This window comes from Xiphias gladius, chromosome 3, assembly GCF_016859285.1.
Source record: "Xiphias gladius isolate SHS-SW01 ecotype Sanya breed wild chromosome 3, ASM1685928v1, whole genome shotgun sequence".
Lineage (NCBI taxonomy): Eukaryota > Metazoa > Chordata > Actinopteri > Istiophoriformes > Xiphiidae > Xiphias > Xiphias gladius.
The window spans coordinates 11,473,207-11,494,150 of NC_053402.1; the positions used below are offsets into that span (position 1 = coordinate 11,473,207).

The following is a 20,944-nucleotide window of genomic DNA, read 5'->3' on the forward strand; positions in this document are numbered from 1 at the left end:
TGCCCACGGCACTGTCTGTTTCGTTACACGTCACGAGTAATAGCCTATCAACACTAATGGCTACAGCCACAGACGGGCACAGAGAAACGCGCTTGCAGACTGGAGCGTAGCTGCGTGTGGCAGGTACGTCCAGGCCTTAAGGCAGCAGGTGTTGCCGAAGTTGCAAAAACACCACATTCTTATGAACAAGTTAATTTGTTGATCCAAGACAACCCAAGCAAGAGAGAGCAGGGAAGTGAGTAACTGATAACTAAAGTAATCCAGCATGTAACCAACAGTGGGATTAGCGAGAAAGTCACTAAAAGAAGGCGAGAGCAAGGAGTGCTTGGGCAGAACTAGTGCAAGTTTAAATGTACAGCGGATAATTAGCCATAGCAAAATTAGCTGGATTGAGATGAGCAACGAAAAATGCTCCAAAATAATAGAAACACCTGGACACAACGGCGTAGCCAGACACCAGACTACGTAGCAGTAGTTTTGTGTGGGAGTTTGTGTTATTCTTAATTTTAACAACAAGATTTGTCATTCTTACTGCAAATGCATATATCAGTTTCAAATATTGGTTATCAGTTTCCTTGATTGCTAAGAATCTGTATCGGAATAGGCCCCAAAAAAAACTATATCGGTCAACCCGTAGAAAATTTACACATGAACACAACAGCAGCAGTTTCCAGTTGGCAGATATCTTTCCCATGACATTGTATAGTTTATTATACAAAAGGCGCAGGTTATTGTTATTACCTTTTGCAGTCTCGTATAGCCTATATATATATATATATATATATATATATATTCACTGTCTTGGCTGCCATGCATGATGGCATGCTGTTTTGAAGACACTTCCTCATAAATCCAGTAATCCCGAGGTGAATTTTCTATGTTCCTATGTGTATATTCTTGGTATGACAAATATGTATGGTGCTGGAATATCTGCTGTGCCTCCCGCCTCACATGAATCAGTGCAGGCAAGTATGGATGCACAGAATGCATACTGATGCGCATGCACATAAATGCCTAGACTGCTACATAATGCTGAACGGGCCTGGTGGAGCAGAGGTCTGGCCGAGGCATACAATGTGTCCATCTGGGCTCGACATCAAATTAGGCCCCGACATGCTTCGCAGGGCGTTATAGATCATGCACCTGTATATCAGAAGAACACAAGAGTTGTGTGTGGGTAGGTAGGTGTGATAGTGCCATAGCATCCTGCGTTCTGTACGTACGATTTCACGTGTTTACAGCCAGCAAGGGCGCGGCTTTATCCCTATATGCGTGCGCCGAGTTCACTCAAGTTAAAGAAGTACACGCACGCACACACATACACACACACACACACACACACATACACAGGCGGCCTAGTTTTCCCAATTCTATCACTCAATGCGTAAAGAGAGAGACAGCGACCTAGAGAGAGGGAGAGGGAGTGAGAGCCGGTTTCTCCTTGCCGGATGCTGCCGTTGCTGTGCCAATGCGCAAACAGTCTACGCTGTGGGATAGGTCTCCCCAAATTGAGGCTGCGCTCGAAACGATCATGCGATTGAATGACGAGCGCGTCATGCTTGTCTTCCTCCTCTTCTGTTCTTTACGATCAGTGGCTCTGCGTTCCGCAATCCCTCGGGATACTGTACCGCCCTCGATGGCTCTGCTATCGGCGTTTCGCTCGCACTGAATGGCCGCCTGGAGCGAGGAAAAGCGGGGAGAGAGAGCGCTGCGTCTCCTCCTTTGAACCAACGCTCCGTATCAACTTCCCAGCGAGGGGGTGAGTGTCTCGTCGGCCGTTGTGCGAGGCGTCTTGACCGGGGTCGTTTGAGGATCCACCGGCAGCGGCGGCGGCGGCGGCTGCAGAGCAGGAGGAGGAGGAGGAGGGGGTGTGGGGAGGAGGGGGTGTGGGGGGTCTGTGCCGGTGTCCTTAGTTTGCGCCGTGGATTTAGGTTGATGATGACCGGTCCAGCAGATACGGGACATTAAAAGTTTGGGATGAGCGTGCCACTCGGGGGAAGGGTCCAGGTCGGCACAGTCCTAAACTTTGGCCGATTCCAGCCGGCTCAGAGCCGCGAATCCTTCCGTATCACCAGCGTTGAGTGCGGTGTTTCGTCGTTAAACGGTTAACCTCGCGCGGCTCCTCTCACAAATATGTGAAAATGCGATGGCAGTCGGCTTCCTTGGCACGGCAGCCCCAGTGAGCGCCGGTTGTAAAGAATTGTGCCTTGTTGTGCTCCCACCCCCCGCTCCGTGCCGCACTGGTTCCGTCTGGCTCGCCCTCAGCTGCTGCGTGTCCTGGGATGACCTGTTGATGTCGGTAGAATGGAGAATGGCAGGGGGAGCGATTTCCCCCATCACCAAAATATTTAAATAAGCAACATTTGGGCTTGACAAGCAGCGTCGCAGCACAGCTACCTCGTCCGCTTAGGCAGTAAGTGTCTTGTTTATCTTTTGAGCGTGGACTATGGCGGAAATGCTTGACATTGTGCAGCCGGGCTAAGTGTGCATGAGGTGGATGGTGCGCCGGGGCGAACCCAAAATATTTAACAGTAGCGTTAGCTTAGCCATTAGCCACCTCCATAGGCCTGCTTCGGATGAGAGAGGGCATTGAACATTTCAGCGCTGCCGGCCACGGGGGAGAAGGGGCACATTGCGACCGCCGAGTCCGCCGAGGCTGGTCTAGGTTCGTGTACTCGAATGTCACTTGACGGCACGTAAACAGCAACAGACCGTCGCCCTCGCCCGGGTACCACCGGGTTTCGCTGCCATCCCGTGTCGCCCCCCTCCCGTCGCCTCCCGTCGGCTTCGGTGCCAGCACGCAGTGGAGCACTCCCGGCGGACAGACCGGCACACGGCGCGGTCAACCCGGTGTGTTGAGGAGCTCCTTGTCGTTTCCCCCCTTATCCCGCATCCTGTCCCGCTGAAACATTTCTGTGCAGAGGGAGCCTATATAGTCGGGGACACTCCTTAGGTATGTGCAAGGTAAAGCTTCAGCGATATGGAGTTAGGAAGTTTGGAAGCCTGGTGTCTGTGCTACTTTGGCAGTCAGGGACTCCCAGTTATATGATAATAGTCACGAATCAGGCCTGTATAGGGCCTATATGTCTTGACTTGAAAGAAGTAGCACAGCCATGCAGGCAAGGGCACATTATAACCAGGAAATGCCTATAGAGGGAATGCATTGGGTGCCAGCTGCACCAATGACTCCACAGTTATCATCCACATAGCAATATATAAATCAATGCTGTTTTCAACCGTCGAACTGGATAAACTGGAGAGTAGTTACACATTATAAGTTCAGAAGTATGTTGATAGCTATTCCATCATAACACAACATAAGCCCTTTTAAATGGAGGAAAACATTCTTAAGGCTTACTATCAAAAGTCTAAGGTCTTAAGTATGTTGTGAGTATGTTTGACCTACTTTCCTCTGCAGGCTGGTTGGTATGCGATCTAAGCCACTGGGTGAGTTTGGGGGAATTTAATTTGTTCATATTGCTGAACTCTATATATTTAATGGAATAAGGACCTGAGATTTAAACCCTCTCATCTCTGCGGGCCCCATTGTCCCTCCTTGTTGCATAAAGACACACAGGCGCACACACGCACACACACACACACACACACACACACACACACACACACACACACACACACACACACACACACAGTCACATTCTCTCTCACTGTCAGGGCAAACTGTGCAAACACACCCTGCTCTCAGCCCTGTGTTTGTGTGTCTTTATGTGCACGCATGTGTGCTTACTGCGGCTCGCCAAACTGTAAACAAGCTGTATTGTCTAATGTCTGTGTGTGACTCAGTGTGCCTTTTGTGGGTTTGTTTGAGTTTGTGTGTGCGCATCTGTGTTTTAGTATGAGGGAGAGGGAGCTTGAGTGAGACAGAGACAAAGAGAGCATTTCTCTTTACCCTGGAGCTTGGCTAGGTCCCAAATGAAAGGCTTTGGATATGATGGGGCGGCTCACTCCAGCCCTCATCAGTCAGTCACACCAAAGTTGGTTGTATGCCTTTCACAGGGTAGGCTTCAATCATTTTGTTCACATAGTATCAGAGATTGTCTTTGTTTGGTATGTATCTCTGTGTGTTTATGCAGCATGCATTCATGCAACACTTTTAAGTGGTAAATCATCCGTGTAAAAAGTAGCTTCGGCTATGTATGCACACTTTTGTGCAGTGTGGGCCTGTATCCTCATCTGTGTATATGTATATATGAAAACACTTATGACTCGTCCTCTGCTTTAAGTAAAGGTTTAAGGTCAATGATATGCCACATGAGCTTATCAATGGATCCGTTGTCTTCTTAGCTGATATGTGTGCGGGTAATATAGTGGTTGAGGGTACAGAGTGCACATAATGCTTGAACATGTGAATCCCAGTACTGAGAAGTGGATTTCTCTCCATGCTATTCTGTAGAATGAGGTAATATATACATACAAATCCTAAAACATTAAAAAAGGAAAAATCTGGTATAATTCCAGCGTTGTGTGTTTTACATATCGTGTCACAGAATATGAAGCTATCTTACAATATTAAGCAGAAAACATAGCCTGCAAACAGTGCCATATCCACAGCAAAGAGAACATTGGTTCACTTCAATTTAATATCGACAGGCATAATATAGGAATCTTTGAAAGGGTGCAGGGGCAAGGGAGTATGTTTGCCTTTGACTGTTTAGAGAAGTGCATGGAAACATAAGCTATGTGATGTTTGTTTAGGCCACACACATTTTTGCACATAGAATAACAGAACATGACCCAGTTATCTAAGGAAACTGGATTTTATAGCTCATAGAAGACAGAAAATAAAAAGGCTTTTACTGAGCCTGCTCCTAGCAATAACAACTGCACGGCTGGAGTGATGTATAGGATTAATGCAATGTAGATTATCCATGGAAGCTTCAACAAAACTTTGTTTCAAATATCTATGTCCCGTGAGCCTGCCAAAAGCTCCCAGTAGGACTATGTGAAGAAATATTTGTGGCCTATGTCAATTGGCTATGCCAAGGGATATAATTCTTATTCAGGACTATTTTTCTCTAGAAAAGAGGCATTTCATTATGAATAATTGGGCCCAGGAGCAATGAAAAATAGACTTGCATTAGGTTTAGTGTATGTTTGGAATTACTTTGTAAAAGTGAAAGACTGTCAGCCATTTTTTGTGTCCATTAATGAAAGTGTCTGACATTGTTCACCTGTTTTGTTTTAGGTCTTTTTTCCTTTTGAGCTTTCTGTCTTTTAACATAGCGTTGTTACGTTACTCACACTCATTGTATGAGTTACTCTGCAGTCATCATATCCATAATCTCACGTCGTCAGTCCTCCATTGTTATATGGTTGCCCCAAGTGAAACAAATATTCAGTGTTTTAATATTACAATTAAAAACCCTGTGTAGGGTCGTCTAAACAGCAACAGCCTGGTACTTCCAAGTGAAGTTGAACCCATGTTTAATACCTACTCTGTGGAACAACATGTGTATGTGGTATAATGTAATCACTTACTTTAACAGTGTAATTCCTTTTCCCTGTCTCATGCCTTCCATTTCTTTCTTTCTGTGTCCCTTTCTTTCCCAACAAGACCCTTTGGTGGTGTGCGTAGGCGTACCATGGCCCAGACCCTCCAGATGGCGATCCCAAACTTTGGCAACAACGTTTTAGAGTGTCTGAATGAACAGCGGCTGCAGGGCCTCTACTGCGATGTCTCCGTGGTAGTCAAGGGCCATGCCTTCAAGGTACTGATGTGTCATCAAGTTATTGTTTTCATAACTGCAGTTACACTTACTGTATATCGAAAGCCAAGGTTAAATTTGGAGAAGTTAAAGCTGAAAACATGATGGCAGTCATGTTGCATGGAGTATTGAAGGCCAATATATGCTTCAAAAAAAGTGCTGTTTGGACTTCTGTCTGAAATAGGGGGGCGTTTTAACTTTCTAACTTGTAACGTTTTGTAACTATTTATTTCGTAACTTTGTAGTGGACAATGCATGGTCCAACCAATGGTGATACACTTTCACAGTTTGCAGGTTTTCATCAGTGTACACTAGGTGATTTTGATGAATTCGTCCTCTGTATCTGAATGTTGGGTGATTATTTGAATCACTTGTTGTAGTCTTTGCGTTGAATGACAACATGCGTACACTGGACCTCCTTAATGGCATACACAGATGGGTGACAAATTAAAGGGAAAACCTGAAAAATGAGTGGAGAAACAGGATGACAATGCCCCCATCCATAGGACACAAGGGGTCACTTGATGGTTTGGTGAGTATGAAAATGATGTGAATCATATGCTATGGCCTTCACAGTCATCAGATCTCAACCCAATTGAGCACCTATGGGAGATTTTGGGCTGACGTATTAGACAGCGCTCTCCACCACCATCATCAAAACACCAAATGAAGGAATATTTTTTGGAAGGATGGTGTTCGTCCTTCCAGTAGAGACTTGTAGAATCAATGCCAAGGCGCATTGAAGCTGTTCTGGTGACACATGGGGGCCCAACACCTTACTAAGAAACTTTATGGTGGTTTTTCTTTTAATATGTCACCCGTATGTAATTTCCCACTTCTTCTGTGAAGGTAATGGGTTATAGATTTACCCTCACCAAGGAGGTTATGTTTTCACCCCTGTCTGTTCGTTGGTGTCAGCATGATTATGCAAAAACTACAGAACCAATTTGCACCAAACTTGTTGGAGGGATGGGGCATGGGCAAGGAAAGGTCCCATTAAATCCTGGGTCAGATCCAGATCGTTTACTATGAATTTTAACTTTTTTCTCTGAAGTCTGGTATATTTTATTTTTACATTGGCCTTGGCGGAGATCTGCGCTCTCTGAGTGTAATTCTAGTTTTATCAATAAAGTACTTAGGCCCCTTGTTGCAACATCCTTGGTTGGATGTCATTCGTCACTCTCATCTAACGCTTTCTATTATAAACTATTAATGCCATGTAATCTCTTTTTTTTTAGGTCTGAAAATTGTAGTGTCTCCAGTAGTGTTACTTTGAGTATGACTTTCTTTCCAAAACAAATATCCTGGGGATAGAGAACTCTATATCTGTATTGTAGGAATAATATTATATAACAAGAACGATTAAATAAATAAACTAAAAAGGCACTCAGTAGAGCGCATACCTCCGCCAGTATTGAAGAGAATGTTTTTAACTGGATCTGCACCGAAATTTAATGGGTTCTTCCCTGGCCCATGCCATATCCATCCATCACGTTTGGTGCAAATTGGTTCAGTAGACTTTGCGTAATCCTGCTGGCCCACAAACAAATCAACAAACAGACACGTGTAAAAACATAACCTCCTTGGCGGAGGTAATAAATAAATGGCTGGCCATAGAACCTCAATACTACTGACTGAACTCAATCCACAAACAGTTGCTTGGTTAATATCTTAATATTTTTTCCCATTTAACTAATTTAACTAATTAAATTTATAAAAATAAAGTTTAAACTTGTCAAGTTTAAACTTTATTTTTATTTTGGCAACATTATTGTACAGCTGGTTTACATGAAGATGCTTGAACATCTTTGGTTGGATCTCAGCAACAGTCTTCCCTATCTTCACAGCACCTTAAGCAAATATATTCAATTCAAAAATTCTCTTTAATTTTAAATCATTAACTGAGAGAGAAAAGTTAACACCTAAAATCTTAAATCTTATATTTAATATTCTAAATCACCCATACTCTTAAAAATACTAATAGGACACTTTACTTATCTTTTTTCTTTTAGGCTCATCGAGCTGTTCTGGCTGCTAGCAGTTCTTATTTCCGGGACCTTTTCAGCAGTAGCAGCAATGGTGGAAGTGGTAGCAGCAATGAGACCAGCCCAACCGTGGTGGAGCTCCCGCCAGCAGTGCAGCCTCAGAGCTTCCAGCAGATTTTGGCTTTCTGCTACACAGGCCGTCTCAGCATGACGGTGGGGGACCAGTTTCTCCTCATGTATACCGCCGGCTTCCTGCAGATCCAACAGATCATGGAAAAAGGCACTGAATTCTTCCTCAAGGTAAAGCTAAAGTGGTTTCAATAGAAGCTTGTCAAAGCAAGTAACTGGGACATATAGTCTGAAAAAGAGAAAGAGGCTTTTAAGTTTTCCACATTTACGTTTTCAGGGCTTTCAGTGCAATAAAGACAGAAACCAAATGCCACTGACATCAGTTGTATTGAGGTGGTGGCAAACGTCTCAGTGGCAGAGATGTTGTTTTTTGTGACAGACCAGCAACTAGTGAGACAAAACCACACAAACCAGCACATATTTACTGGTTCATCAATGTAGTCATGAATGCTGACATGCATGTATGCTATCATTTCTAGGTCTCCTCCCCCAGCTGTGACTCCCAGGGCCTTCATGCAGAGGAGGCCCCACCCTCTGAGCCCCAGAGTCCTGTAACACAGACCAGTAACAGTGCAGCCCGGCCTGCCTCCTGCCTGACGCCGCTTCCTCTGGTATCACGAGTGAAGACGGAGCAGCCAGCTAGCCAGCCGGAAGCAGCCACTCCTTATTCGGTGGTGTGCACCCCTGTAGCCAAGCGGTTGTGGGAAGGCAGCAGCAGCCGAGATGGATGTGGGGTAGGCTCAGGGGGAGGGGGGGGGGCCAGGAAGGCAGCCCGTTATTCCCAGGAGGCGGTGCGGGGCAGTGCCATCCAGAGCCCCGGAGCCCTCGGACTGGCCATGGGTATGGGTGCTACCGCAACCAGCCTTGCAGGCATGGTGGCAAGTGGTGGGCTTAGTGGCAATGCCAGCACCAACGGGAGCTCGGCAGCAGGACTCGGCATGTCAGAGGGCGCCAGCCCTGGCACCCTGAGTACCTACGCTAGTGACTCACCCATCAGCTACCATGATGATGAAGAAGAGGAAGAGGGGACAGATGAAGGAGCTGAAGAGCAGTATAGGCAAATCTGCAACATGTATACCATGTACAGCATGCTCAACATGGGAGCTGCAGGTATTGGACATGAAATGTTGATACACGTAAATGCAGCTGCAAGAATGAAAAATTTGTTATGTTTGCACTCAACCTTCCTTGCCTGAATGTGAAAGACCTTTTCTGATCTTCTCTGCTGAGATTTCGTGTTGTATTTTTATGGACTTAATACCATATCTGGTGCATGTCTGGTTTGAACAGACATTGTACTGTAGGATCATAAGCACAAAATATTTCCCTGTGTCTAAATTTGATGTGGTTTTATTATAATTTTGTAGTATTGTGTCTCTCCAGCTGCTGGTGAGCGTGTTGAGGCTCTACCAGACCACACAGAGACACGGGGTCGAATGCGAGGCCGAGATCTTACGTGTCTTCCTGCAGAACTCATCGCTCAGATAGGCAACCGCTGTCATCCCAAACTGTACGAGGAAGGAGACCCTGCTGAGAAACTAGAGTTAGTCTCAGGTATGTTTGTATATGAGAGTATTTTTTTTGTTTTGTTTTTTGTTTGTGTGTGCGCGTGTGTATGTGTGTGTGCTCAAAGAAACCCGCCTTTGCAAAAGACAGACTTGAGTTTTAGATGAGATGGTAAAATTCACCCAATTTCTTTTATTTATTTATTTTTTTGGTGTTTATCTGGGCCTTTTAACATTTTGGAAGATGCTTTATATGTATAATCTATATTATGAAATGGGTACAGCCGAACAATAAAATACTCATGCCTCAATATACTAATGTTACTTGATTCAAGGGGTCTAAAAAGGAGAAGGCCAGTCGCAATGCTATGTATACAGATATTTAAAGAAAGCTGTCCTCAAATGACTGGGCTTGGCATTGGCATGCCGATTACGTGCCAGTATTGCACATGTGACTCAGTGTGTTTATGTCAAGGACATCCTGTGACAATGTCTGTGTTACCTTATGGGCTGGGTTACATACCTTTCAATGAACTGTGTGCATGTGCCAGAGAGAGAGAGAGAATCATAAAAAAGAAAAAAGGAGGGGCAGAAAGGAAAGATAGTTTTCTTACCTTTGACACAGATGCAAATTCAAGATAGAACAATAAAAAAACATAAAACATATGAAAGAAGCAATCCGAAAAAGAAATTTAAGGTGGCAAAGAAGCAAAATCAAACCTCAAAACTATGATGTGTAACTCAAGCACAGCCTCCTCACTCTCCACCTACAGCTGTAATGTTTGAAATGAATCACAGTTGTCACTAGATAAACAAATACTCCATTCCAGTAAATTAAAGTGAAGATCCTGACTTCATCATTACTGTACATGAACCAAAAACATGATTTTGAAGAGGTCACGAATGTCATAATGCGAGACAATAAATGATTCATAAGTGGTGATAATCTTAAATTATGGTGGGTGGATAATTTGTTTGTTCCTCTTTGCATGTGCATTCTCGGCAGGTACCTCTGTGTATATATCACGAGCCCAGCTAATGAACTGTCATGTGAGCGCAGGGACCAGACACAAGGTGCTGCTGAGGAGGCTGCTGGCCGCCTTCTTTGACAGGTTTGTTCCTTCTCTCTGTGTGCCTGGGTCTATTTCTGCAAATGTTTCATGTAAAGTTAGTTTTAATATAGAAATTAAAGTTTTTTGGGTTTTTTTATCTGCTGGCATAGGAGGGATAAAACAACTATTTTTGTTTTCCTCAGTTCTGTGTAATTCATTCTTCTTTTGATGTATCAGGAATACTCTAGCCAACAGTTGTGGAACAGGCATTCGCTCATCCACCAACGACCCGAGCCGCAAGCCCCTGGACAACAGAGTGCTGCATGCGGTCAAATGTGAGCATACACGTTTTTCCGTCTGTGGGTGTTTGCCCACAAGCAAGCAAACAGTTTTAACACTTGCTTGTGATGTTGGGTACAGAAAGAGGGGAATTTACATGCATTTACATTGTTGCTGAATTTCATAATTATTAATTATTAATCATTTAACACCTAAATGTGCCAGTTTATTTGGGGTAGTTTTGGATCAAGATGCAGATGGCAGATTATTCATTGATTATTCATTCATTGATTATTTATTGTTGTAAAGGTAATAACTCACAGTGACCACTAGATAGCAACATTCACCCTTAAACTGAATGTCAACAGCAGACAGACCCTAAAGAAAATACTGTATTATGTGGGTGTATATATAAAACGAGGGGAGTGTGTATTCAGATGTTTACAAAAAAGGGGAAGCTTAAAACAGAAATCATGTGTAACTCAGTGAAGTTTGGGCTTTGTGGAGATGAACAAATTCCCTCCGTCTCCTCAGTGAAACGAGTTAGGCAGCTGGAGATCTGTCTCTGAGCAGCTTCATTTACAGTTACAATTACATTTCAGAATGAGGGCCCTTAGGATCTACAGAAGTCCTGCAAATACTGCATATTCTCTTAAATAAGTTTTCTTACACTACTTCAGGGAGATGGTTATATTTGCTTATAATAAAGCAAAAGTTTGACATTTTGGGAAATTATTAACTTAGTGGCTTTCTGGCAGTTGTCCATTAAATATGAAGCTGCAACCAGCATCCGGTTTAGCTTATTGTTGACCAGAGCCAGTCTAGCTGTTTTCCCCCTCCAGGTAAACTTGAGCAGCACCTGCAGTATCAATACTGCAAGTGCTGCAGCGTGAGGAAGAGAAGCTTTGATACTTAAGACTGCCTTAGTACTCCATGCACCTTGCAAGCAGGTGACGTTGTAGCAGAACCCCAGTGGAAAAAGCAATGTTTAAAAAGTACAGAATGAGTGAGCACCATACCACACATTACTTATCAATTAATGTGTATTCCACTAGTGAACATTAAAAGCGTAACGTTTTCCTCGAAGACTTTAATCAGAAATCAATCAACAAAACAGTCACTGCTTTGTTGGGGTCCCACCATCTAGGTTGGGGTTGTAAATACGTAGCTTCTCTTGGTTTTTAATGTGGTAATTCTTGGACCCGTTTGGGCTGATGAGGTTCCTGTCTGCTTTGTAGCTGGCAACATAAGGTGTACTCAGCTTAACCTGTGTTTTTCTTCCCCATGTCAGTTTATTGCCAGAACTTTGCCACCAGCTTCAAGGAGAGCGAGATGAATGCCATCGCAGCAGACATGTGCACCAACGCCCGGCGTGTTGTCCGTAAGAGTTGGATCCCCAAGCTGAAGCTACTGATGGCTGAGAGCGATGCCTACTCCGCTTTCCTTCCCGACGGTGTCAAGACGGAGGACGACACCCTGGGACCGGATCAAGCATTCGACCCCGCCTCTCTGGAGGCCACGGGCGGTGCTGGCATGGAGTCAGGTGGCTCTTCAGGTGAATCACTACAAGGTGTGGGCGGGGACGGAGGACCGTTATTTTGAACATTGTGTCTGGGGAAGGTTGAAATTTGGTGAGACACATACCAGTATTCCCCAGTTCTGCTTGCCTCCTCACTCTTTGGCCCACGCTGATCTCTCACATTTGACTGTCTATACTACACTGCTGGGGTCAACGGTCGTTGCTACCCTGATGTAACCAGGACGTGAAAACTTAAATTTTTGCTTTATGACTGTACAATGGAGTTAGTCGAGGAAAGAGAGAGAGTTAGTTTTCTCCTAACTGCCCTCTGCCTCCCCTTGTCTTTTTAAGGTGTGTAAACGCATCCACTGTTGCATATTAAATACATTCCCTGACGTTTGGATGGTGGGTGGAGTTACCGTTGCAGCCTGGAGGAGGAGGAAGGGGATGGCTGATGGACAGACTAGGAGTGGGGAGTATATTGAATGTAGGTGTCAGTGGCATTTTTCTCTATGCAAGCCTGACAACTTGTATTCCAGCCTCGGGAAATGAAATAAATTTAAAATAGATACATTATTAAAATAAATTAACACTACCTGTTCTCCTTCCCCTTCCATCTACCACTCATCACCCTGCAAGTATTTTTCACCCCACCTCACCTCTCTTGAGACCAGAGAATCTCACCTGAGTGTTTCACTGTGCGGTGTCTTATAGAGATAATTCTCATCTTTCTGTTAACTAAATTTTTAGCATGTTTGTCTATATACTGAAAAGTGATCCAGAGAGAAGGGGAAAAGCTTTTTACTGAGATGATTGTAAAGAAAACTGAAGGGCAACAGGTAATCAAAGATGGTCATATTTTTAGAAGACAAACTATATTTATACAAGTGCCCATGCCTAGAATGGCGTGAGTGAAGAGAGTGAGAGGGATTGTTTTAAAATCTCGATCTTCATGTTTTATTGAAAGAGGTCTTGTCAAACAAGGAGAAGTGCTATTTTTGCAGAAAAAAGGAGTATCATAAAGCAGTCTTATCATAGGACCCATAGTCATTTATTTTTATCTTTATTTTACAGTGCAGAGTGATGGAATGAGCAGTTGAACTGCTAAATTTGAAGCATTTCATCCTCTGTTCACTAGCTTAAAAGGAATAATAAGACTGATTCAGCTGGCTTGACTGTTGTCTATGATAACCATTTCCTGTTAGGTTATGAACCTGCAACGTTTGTCTCCTTTGATAAAACACTGGCCCACAATTTTGATGATTACTTTTAGAAAACCAGTAAGTGTATTGTAGAAATATAAAGGTTATAGTGATCTGACAACTCAGCTAGTTTATTTCTTTGTACTAAAATTAATTAAAAGGAAAAAAAAAAACTGCTGACATTTCGTGAAAATGCAAAAGTCAATGGAAATAATCATGGAATATTGGAATGTGCCGTTTAATTGAAATCAGTAAACAGAAGGCTGGTGGGTACAGTGATGTCAAGGAGGAGGCAATATTGCTAGAAGAAAATTGGTTTTATGGTACTATCCATGTGTGTGTGAGACATAGTTCTTTGTTAAAGAAGAGTCTGTATTGCACGGCTGTGACTTCTGGTATGTAGTTTATTCACGTATCTAATGCACCACCTCTTGAATATGGAAATTCAAAATGGCTGACAGTTTTATTTTGGAGTTTGAAATGATTTTGCAACTTCCATGAGAGGTTTCTGCACCTTAATGAGAAGAACCAGTGGTTCATGCACCTTTTGAGAAATGTTGTGTAGCAATCGAACCCCTCTAGGTGGAATTTGTCATTTTTTTCCATGTCTACATGTGTTTCTTGTTTCTAAAGTGGCACAAACTCCTACTGTAAATAATCAAGAGGACTGTTGAGTTAAATCCCAAGTGTTCCTCCTTTCTTTTGCTGGATGTGTCTGATTATGACACATCAAAACGTGACCGTTTTTATGTGAAAGTTAGTGTTTGCTAGAAATTTTTGAATGCATGTTGACTTGTAGAACGGAGGTCAGTACAGGGGATTCATTATTCCTGTTACAGGTGGATATACGTGAAAGTGGTCAGGGTCTGACTTAGGAATGTTTTCTCAACTTGAAATTCCCTCACAGACTGACTGATTACCTTCTCCTTCTGGACATATTTAAAAAGGTGTAAAAACCTGGAAGGAAAATATGCTTCAAGGCAGTTGAGTCAATCTTATTGAAACATTAACTATAGGCATGGTAGATAAAGCTCAGCCTATTTCATTATTTTTTTAAATTATGAGAATGAGTTTACCTAGGTGCTTTGAGCGGGTGATATATGGAAAGAACAAAAATGCAGTACCTTGTAAGTATTCAGTAACGGTAATGACAACAAAACCTCAATTTTGCATTTGACTGTAGATGCCACATGAGTACCCCTCCCCCCACTTACCTCCTCAATATCTTTGAAGACTGTTCTGCTTCCTGTCCTTCATGCAGCTGGTTTCATGTTTCACTTCCACAAATTTATTCATGTGTTTCAGCGAGAGGCAAGGCAGTTAAATCTAAATCATAATATGTATTTTAATTTGCTTAATGGGTTTCAAGTGGTTTTTGTGTCAGGGCCCGGAGTCTACAGTTAACACGTTTTTTAAATTATGACAGTACTTAAGCTAGACTTACCATCATTAAATTCAAAACTCATCAAATCAAATAGTTTACTGGGACATCGCATGATGTTATACTCAAAACTTGTCATTTAAAGATGAAGATTTTCATAAAAGTGAAAGCCTCCAAACACTTTGCTCAAGGTTTTCAAAAATAAATTTCACTATAATAGCAGATTCCAAGGTAATTGCTTTGAATACATGATTAAAGGACCGAGAGACGAGTTCAAATTCGATCACGAGGTCCTCTGAATTAAATGTAGGGTCCCTCAGAAGGGCACCAGTGCAACCAGAGTATAATTACCATTGACAATCTTAGAAAAGACAGTGAGTCTCCAATAGAAAAAAATATAAGATGAAACCATAAAGAAGCTTTTTAAAGCGATGTAGAGCAAGAAGCAACAAGGGCTTAAATTAGCTTCTAACCATAACCATGGTACCTACTGAATCACTTTGACTCCGCTCTGAGTCACTGACTAGAGCTGAAAGATCACCAGTGAACCAGCATTGATTGTAAGGAAGCCATATTAGTCAGCAGCCACAAAACAGCAGCCCAGCCCAAATGCAGAAATGTCCACACTGCACCATTGACAAAGTCCAAATATCATGCTGTTGCACCTCATAAGCATAGCTTCACAACACTGGCTTAAAGCTGACGTTGTGATCAGTTGAATCAGTTAATTAGAAATAACTATGGTTATGGTATGTGTCAGGGGTTTTACCTTATAGTAAGCTTTCAGGACCAACTCTACTTCTTATGACTCAATAAAAGTCCCTCATTCACAACCTACTTGCACGGTGCTTCTTCTGCAATAGGCGTGCAAGTGTGGTTGTGTTTTACTTTGTGTACATTTTAAAAACAGAAGGCTTTCATACTTTTTTTCCCCGTACTTTCTAAGCAACACGCAAGTTCTTTACCTTTTCAGCGTATGTGTTTACACTTCACAAAACATATAGACCTACACACTTGAATGGATAAGGTGTGGCACGGCATGGGGAACCTTTTGTCACTAAACAGTACATATATAAATATGATTATATACATGTATAGATAAATACTGTATATTATATATAGACACCCACATAGAGGTCAGATAGTTTGTTGTGCACTCGCAGCATGAGGTATATATTTACCTAGAAACAGCGCTTCTTCACAACGTGTGCAGTAATTGGTCTGCCCATGTCTTTGCCCCTGCGCCTTGCCCTCTGTAACCCTGTAGCGCCAGCTGACCTCCTGTACTGCTCATCCGATTCTTTCTGTGTTCCAAGTGCCAATAACTTTGTGAAAGCCCTGTAACTGTGACCCAACATTATCAAAGGCAATTGCACATTAACAACTGTAAAATAAATAAATACAAATCATAGAGAAAAATGTCAAAATGAATTAAATAATGAATATCTTAATAAAAGATTTGTAACAATTTCTCTCTGACTCCTTTTTTTACTGGAATGTTACTGTTCAGTTGTGTGTTGGATGTGTCTTGTTTTTAAGTCAAACTTTAAACATTTGGCGGAGAAGTACATTGACACTATGTCTAGACAACAAACATACATTTTCATATATGATACCATAATGGAAATGGATAGAAAAATGTTTCCTCCTGATTTTTAATTCATTAACTGAATACATAAACCGAAATTTGATCAAGAAATACAAATAGACTATTGCTTAGAAAAAAGCCTAGCATTCCCTTTTACACTTTAAAAAATCAGTAAATTAAATGTTAATTTAGTTTCATTTACAAGCCCAGTTAATTTACAGCAATATGTAAATTAGAAGCCCATTTTTCAAATATATTTATGTGGAGAAATGCACCGTGAAATGTGAAATGGTTTGATTCGATTTTCATAAACTTACAGATGGAGTGTAAACATGTATGCTCATTCTTCTTCCTCTTCATGCACACTTCAGTACTCACACCTGGAGGCTGCCACATATGACCAATTATCTTCACGCTTGAACATATCATCCCACACAGTTGTTTCGGCCTTCATTTGGCTATAGTTTTGCTCTCATACTTATCTGTATGAGAGTGTATAGAACATATATACTGTATAGAACTTTACACACTTGAAAGATAAGCTGCCTCATGAGGCCAGCATTCACTGGCATGTCTCTTATTCTACTCTATAATAGAGATGTTGAGTTAGAAAGACCAACTCAACATTACAAAAACATAGCAAAATATATCTTTATACGTCATATTAACTTAAAAATACTCATTTAGATGATCTATTTTCAACTGTGATTCTATTTTCCTCAAAGTGAAGACCTGTGATACATGTAAAATAATTAAGTACTCAATCCATAATTAATTTTCATCAGTAACTTTGCCACCACTTTAAGAAATCTGAGGCTATTATAATCAAGAACAGGCTTGGTCCATTTTATTCACGGTGGTTTGGCTGAACTAAATCATCAGCGTGGAAATCTATTTAAAATTCAGTCTGTATAGGTTACCAATGACCATGTTATTTATTTCTAATGTAAACGTGACTAAATCAACAAATACAGAATGATGGACTGTAATCTTTTGAATATGAACCGTGCATGAGATAAACCATTGGGACTCTCTCCCTTTTCTTTGCGTGTATGCCCTTAAACCTTTGCTTTGTCTCAAAAGCAAAGGTCCATAGCCCAGAGCAGAATCAAGTGATCTTTTTCATTTCCCTTGTTACTGCGCCACCCAGTGCTAAAAGGCCGTCGAGACAGCTGACTGCAGGAAATCAAGTGGATGAGACTGCGCAATCAACCTTAGATTTTCCAGCTGGACAGTTCAGACTCATACCTGTTGGTGACGCTTGTACTGATGAGGAAGCAAGACAGATGAACAACCTATCTATCCATTGTGCTCAAGGCAGTGCAGAATCTCTCCACCTGAGGAGAGGAAAAGTTGGGCCCGCAACACATTTCAAATATACTAATCACTGAACCCTGCAGATATTCTGTACAATTCAATGAAATGTCCACAGTTTTGCCTGCTCCATTTACAATGTTGCCACATTAATGAACTGTGCTGTAAGCAAGGGAACAGCCCTCGAGAATGACTTTTACTGTGTTTTAAACCTGCACTAATCTATGTTTTTTTTATATTAACAGAGAATCAGTTACCTCTATGTTATGTGAAAATGGTCGGTTATAGTATCATAACTATCCCATAATTTTGCCCTAAGGAGGTTTTTTTTTGCCTCTTTCAGCTTGTTCTTTTGTTTTCATTGCCCACACATTTAATACAGAGTTGAGTCTGAACTCCTCTCAACAACCCAGCCGCGTCAGGCAGCATTACAAAACCCTAATGTACAGTACATCTAGTCAACCAAACGGCCGACAGACATATTAGCAAATGTCTGGCGATGAAAATAGAACATCTAATCGGTTAGAGACCCACATATTTTTTCTTCAGGAATCTGAACAAAACAGAGCTGGCTTGAAATATGAGTCCAATAAATGTGGTGGCTGTGTACTTGCTGCTTTTTGTGATGTTTTGCCGCTCCCTAGTGGAAGAACATTGATTAATATACGTTTAAGACATTTCTATCTTTAAGAGGAATGCACTACAGTCCAATGTGGTGGTTATTTAATTCTCCAGATGTGGAGCACAAGCCTCTAAGCACTTCAAACAGGTGATTAAATTTCAGTGCGCGGGTATGGAAAAACCAATCATATGTAAAACGCAGGGTACACACTAGGTAAAAGGATTCAGACTGGATTAATTCAATTATTAAATAACGCAGCCAGAAGACAATGTGGTGATCCATCGGCTTATTCTAGTGAGCAGAGGTTGTGAGCAGAGAGAAGAAGTGGGAGCGTTTAAATGCTCCAGTCAGGCCTACAGGCGAGTGTGTGCCAGGTGAGCTCTTTCCTCTCCAAACTACACGTATTGTACGCTCCTCGGCGGGCTCCTCTCTCCGCAATGTCCCTTCAATTCCACAACATGGCCACTGGGGGGCACCATTCTACAACGATGTACTGAGATGTCGTTGAGGCGCTCGAAAGAGGCCGGCCGCAAACAAGTCTCCCTCCACCTCCGAGTTCGAACCTTAACCATGAACTATGCGACCGCGAGGTTCAAAACGTCAGTAGGAGGCTGGGAGGAAGCGTTGGCCTTTGGGGATGCTATTGGGCATTGTGCTCAGTGAGTGTGTCTGTATGAGAAGTCTCCCATCGACTAGAAATAGAAGGATAGTTGGTTATAAATGACTTCCTAATGCCAACAGAGGAATTTTCTTTAGTTTTTTTTTTTCTTTCTTTCACATGCCTAGTGGAAGGAAAGTCACTTGCCGATTGATTTTTATGCATTCCCACCACAAAGACAGGTATATATTTTCTGACAGTTGGATCTTTTTTTTTTTTTTTTAAAGAAAATGCAAACGTCAGCCTGTTATCCTCTGCAGCTGGGGTTTTGTTGAACAGTCATCCGTACGGCACATATTCCTCGGGAAGTATGGGGCAGCTTAGAGGGGGGGGTTCTCTCCAAGAACTGAAATCTGCAGGGACAACGCAACCTTCAAACTGATGCTGGGGAGTAGAGTGGGCCGTTTTATGTCTCGTCGTATTGGTTTATCCAGCTCTAGCTGCTAGTGCAGGGTAAAATGACCGCGCAGTTTGCGACCGCCACACGTTCTGGATTCCATTGCCCAAATATGGGCTCGGGGAAGCGGCAAGCCCTGACGCAGGCCCTCGCTGCTGCTGCTGCTGCTGCTGCTTTAAATGGCCTCAGGAAGCGAGGGCTCCCGCTCGCGTCATGGGTTTTCCTTTACATGTACCGCAGGAGCAGGATATGCTTAATATGGGCATCTGTCTGTTACACCCCCCCCCCTCCCCTCCCCCTTTTCTTTTTCCTGCAAAAGGAAGCAACACACTGAAGGGGGGGAGGGGGATGGGTGAGAGTGGAGGAGAGCTGAGAGACTATTACAGGCAGCCTTCATCGACTGCTCCCGACAGCTAGGTGGAATGGAATCCATCCCCACTGTGAGAAAGACTAAAAATGGACAGAAACACCCTTCACGCGTTGCACTTTTCCTGCTCCAACTTTCGCTCCTCGAGCCAGTGCGCTGCAGGCAGTTTGTCATTTATACATTTGTAAATAGATTCGAAACGCGTCTTTCAGTGTCTGACATTTATTTCTACCACTTGGATCAACTGAAAGTAACTGGCCTCATAAACACCCCCCCCCCCCCCCCCCCCAGTCAATTCTCTTTGAATGACGTTGACTGCTCGATGGTATTTTAAGAACACAACAAGTTTCTCTTTCGCATCAGCAAAGCAAATTACTCGACCGTGGCAGAGCTCATTTAACCTGACTCTCTTTGACCGGTGCACGGGGAGTCTTAACGTAAAACTCTACACAGCAGACTGATCCCGACTAGGTTTTTTTTAAATCTTCGGTCGATCAGTAATGAGACACCAGTCGTGCAGGCAAGATGTGATACATCAAGCCTAAGTGGCAAAGTGCGAAACTTCTCCCCGACAGCTGTGAATAGGTGCTCAACCGAAAGGCTGCACTCATCGCTGCTTTTACCGGCCGCAAAGGTTTTTCTGGTCGTTCCTCGTGTTGCGTGTAGGCCTGCAGATGTGCTTCCAGCTTCAACGACGACAGCACCAAAACGTTATCTGCCGGGGCTGCAGATGTGCAATTGCAAGGCTAAAATTGAGCTTTGGCTGCCCAAGCAACGTCCAAACATCGTTTGTCAACAAAAACAAAACGGGTTTAGGAGCAGTGGCATATATCCGGTACAAAGACAGGTGCTTGTTTGATCTAGTTTTGAAAAGCTGCTGTAAGCTGGGGGGGGCTCCAGAGTCCAAAGTCCAAAGTCCGAAGCTGCCTGCATGTGGTAACGTGTTTATGTAACTTGTGCCTGCTTCCAGTCCTCCAGGTAGGATCTGGTGGCAAATGAGGCTACTTCCCTGAACGTCAGTGTGTTCCAATATTTACGGGGGTGTTTTCCTTTCCTGTTTTGTTCGTACCTCGTGGCTGTGTCAACCAGTGGGTGCGTGCGGGTCATGTCTATCGGTTCCGTGTCCGCTCCCACTTGAACTCTCGTGTTCGGGCGGTTTCGGTAGTCGTATGTTGACAGGGGACACCGGCGGGTTAAAAATAGCCGGTGGCCCGACCAGT

The 20,944-nt window shown here is 43.0% G+C and overlaps 1 protein-coding gene across 5 annotated transcripts; it reads left to right on the forward strand.

The window, feature by feature from the left end:
* The first annotated feature begins 1,248 nt into the window (after window positions 1-1,248).
* Window positions 1,249-13,570, forward strand: LOC120786254 (nucleus accumbens-associated protein 1). 5 transcript variants are annotated; one of them, XM_040121593.1, is made up of 9 exons: window positions 1,249-1,759; window positions 5,576-5,729; window positions 7,739-8,011; window positions 8,320-8,950; window positions 9,224-9,394; window positions 10,352-10,457; window positions 10,635-10,732; window positions 11,968-12,246; window positions 12,547-13,570. In XM_040121593.1, exons 1-9 carry the CDS (start codon window positions 1,542-1,544, stop codon window positions 12,552-12,554), a joined length of 1,938 nt encoding a protein of 645 aa, XP_039977527.1. In that variant the 5' UTR covers window positions 1,249-1,541; the 3' UTR covers window positions 12,555-13,570. The 5 variants fall into 5 exon arrangements, with proteins under 5 accessions (XP_039977527.1, XP_039977535.1, XP_039977518.1 ...); XM_040121601.1 differs by having other exon boundaries at window positions 1,250-1,759; window positions 11,968-12,231; XM_040121584.1 differs by having other exon boundaries at window positions 1,250-1,759; window positions 11,968-13,570.
* The last annotated feature ends 7,374 nt before the right edge of the window (window positions 13,571-20,944 follow it).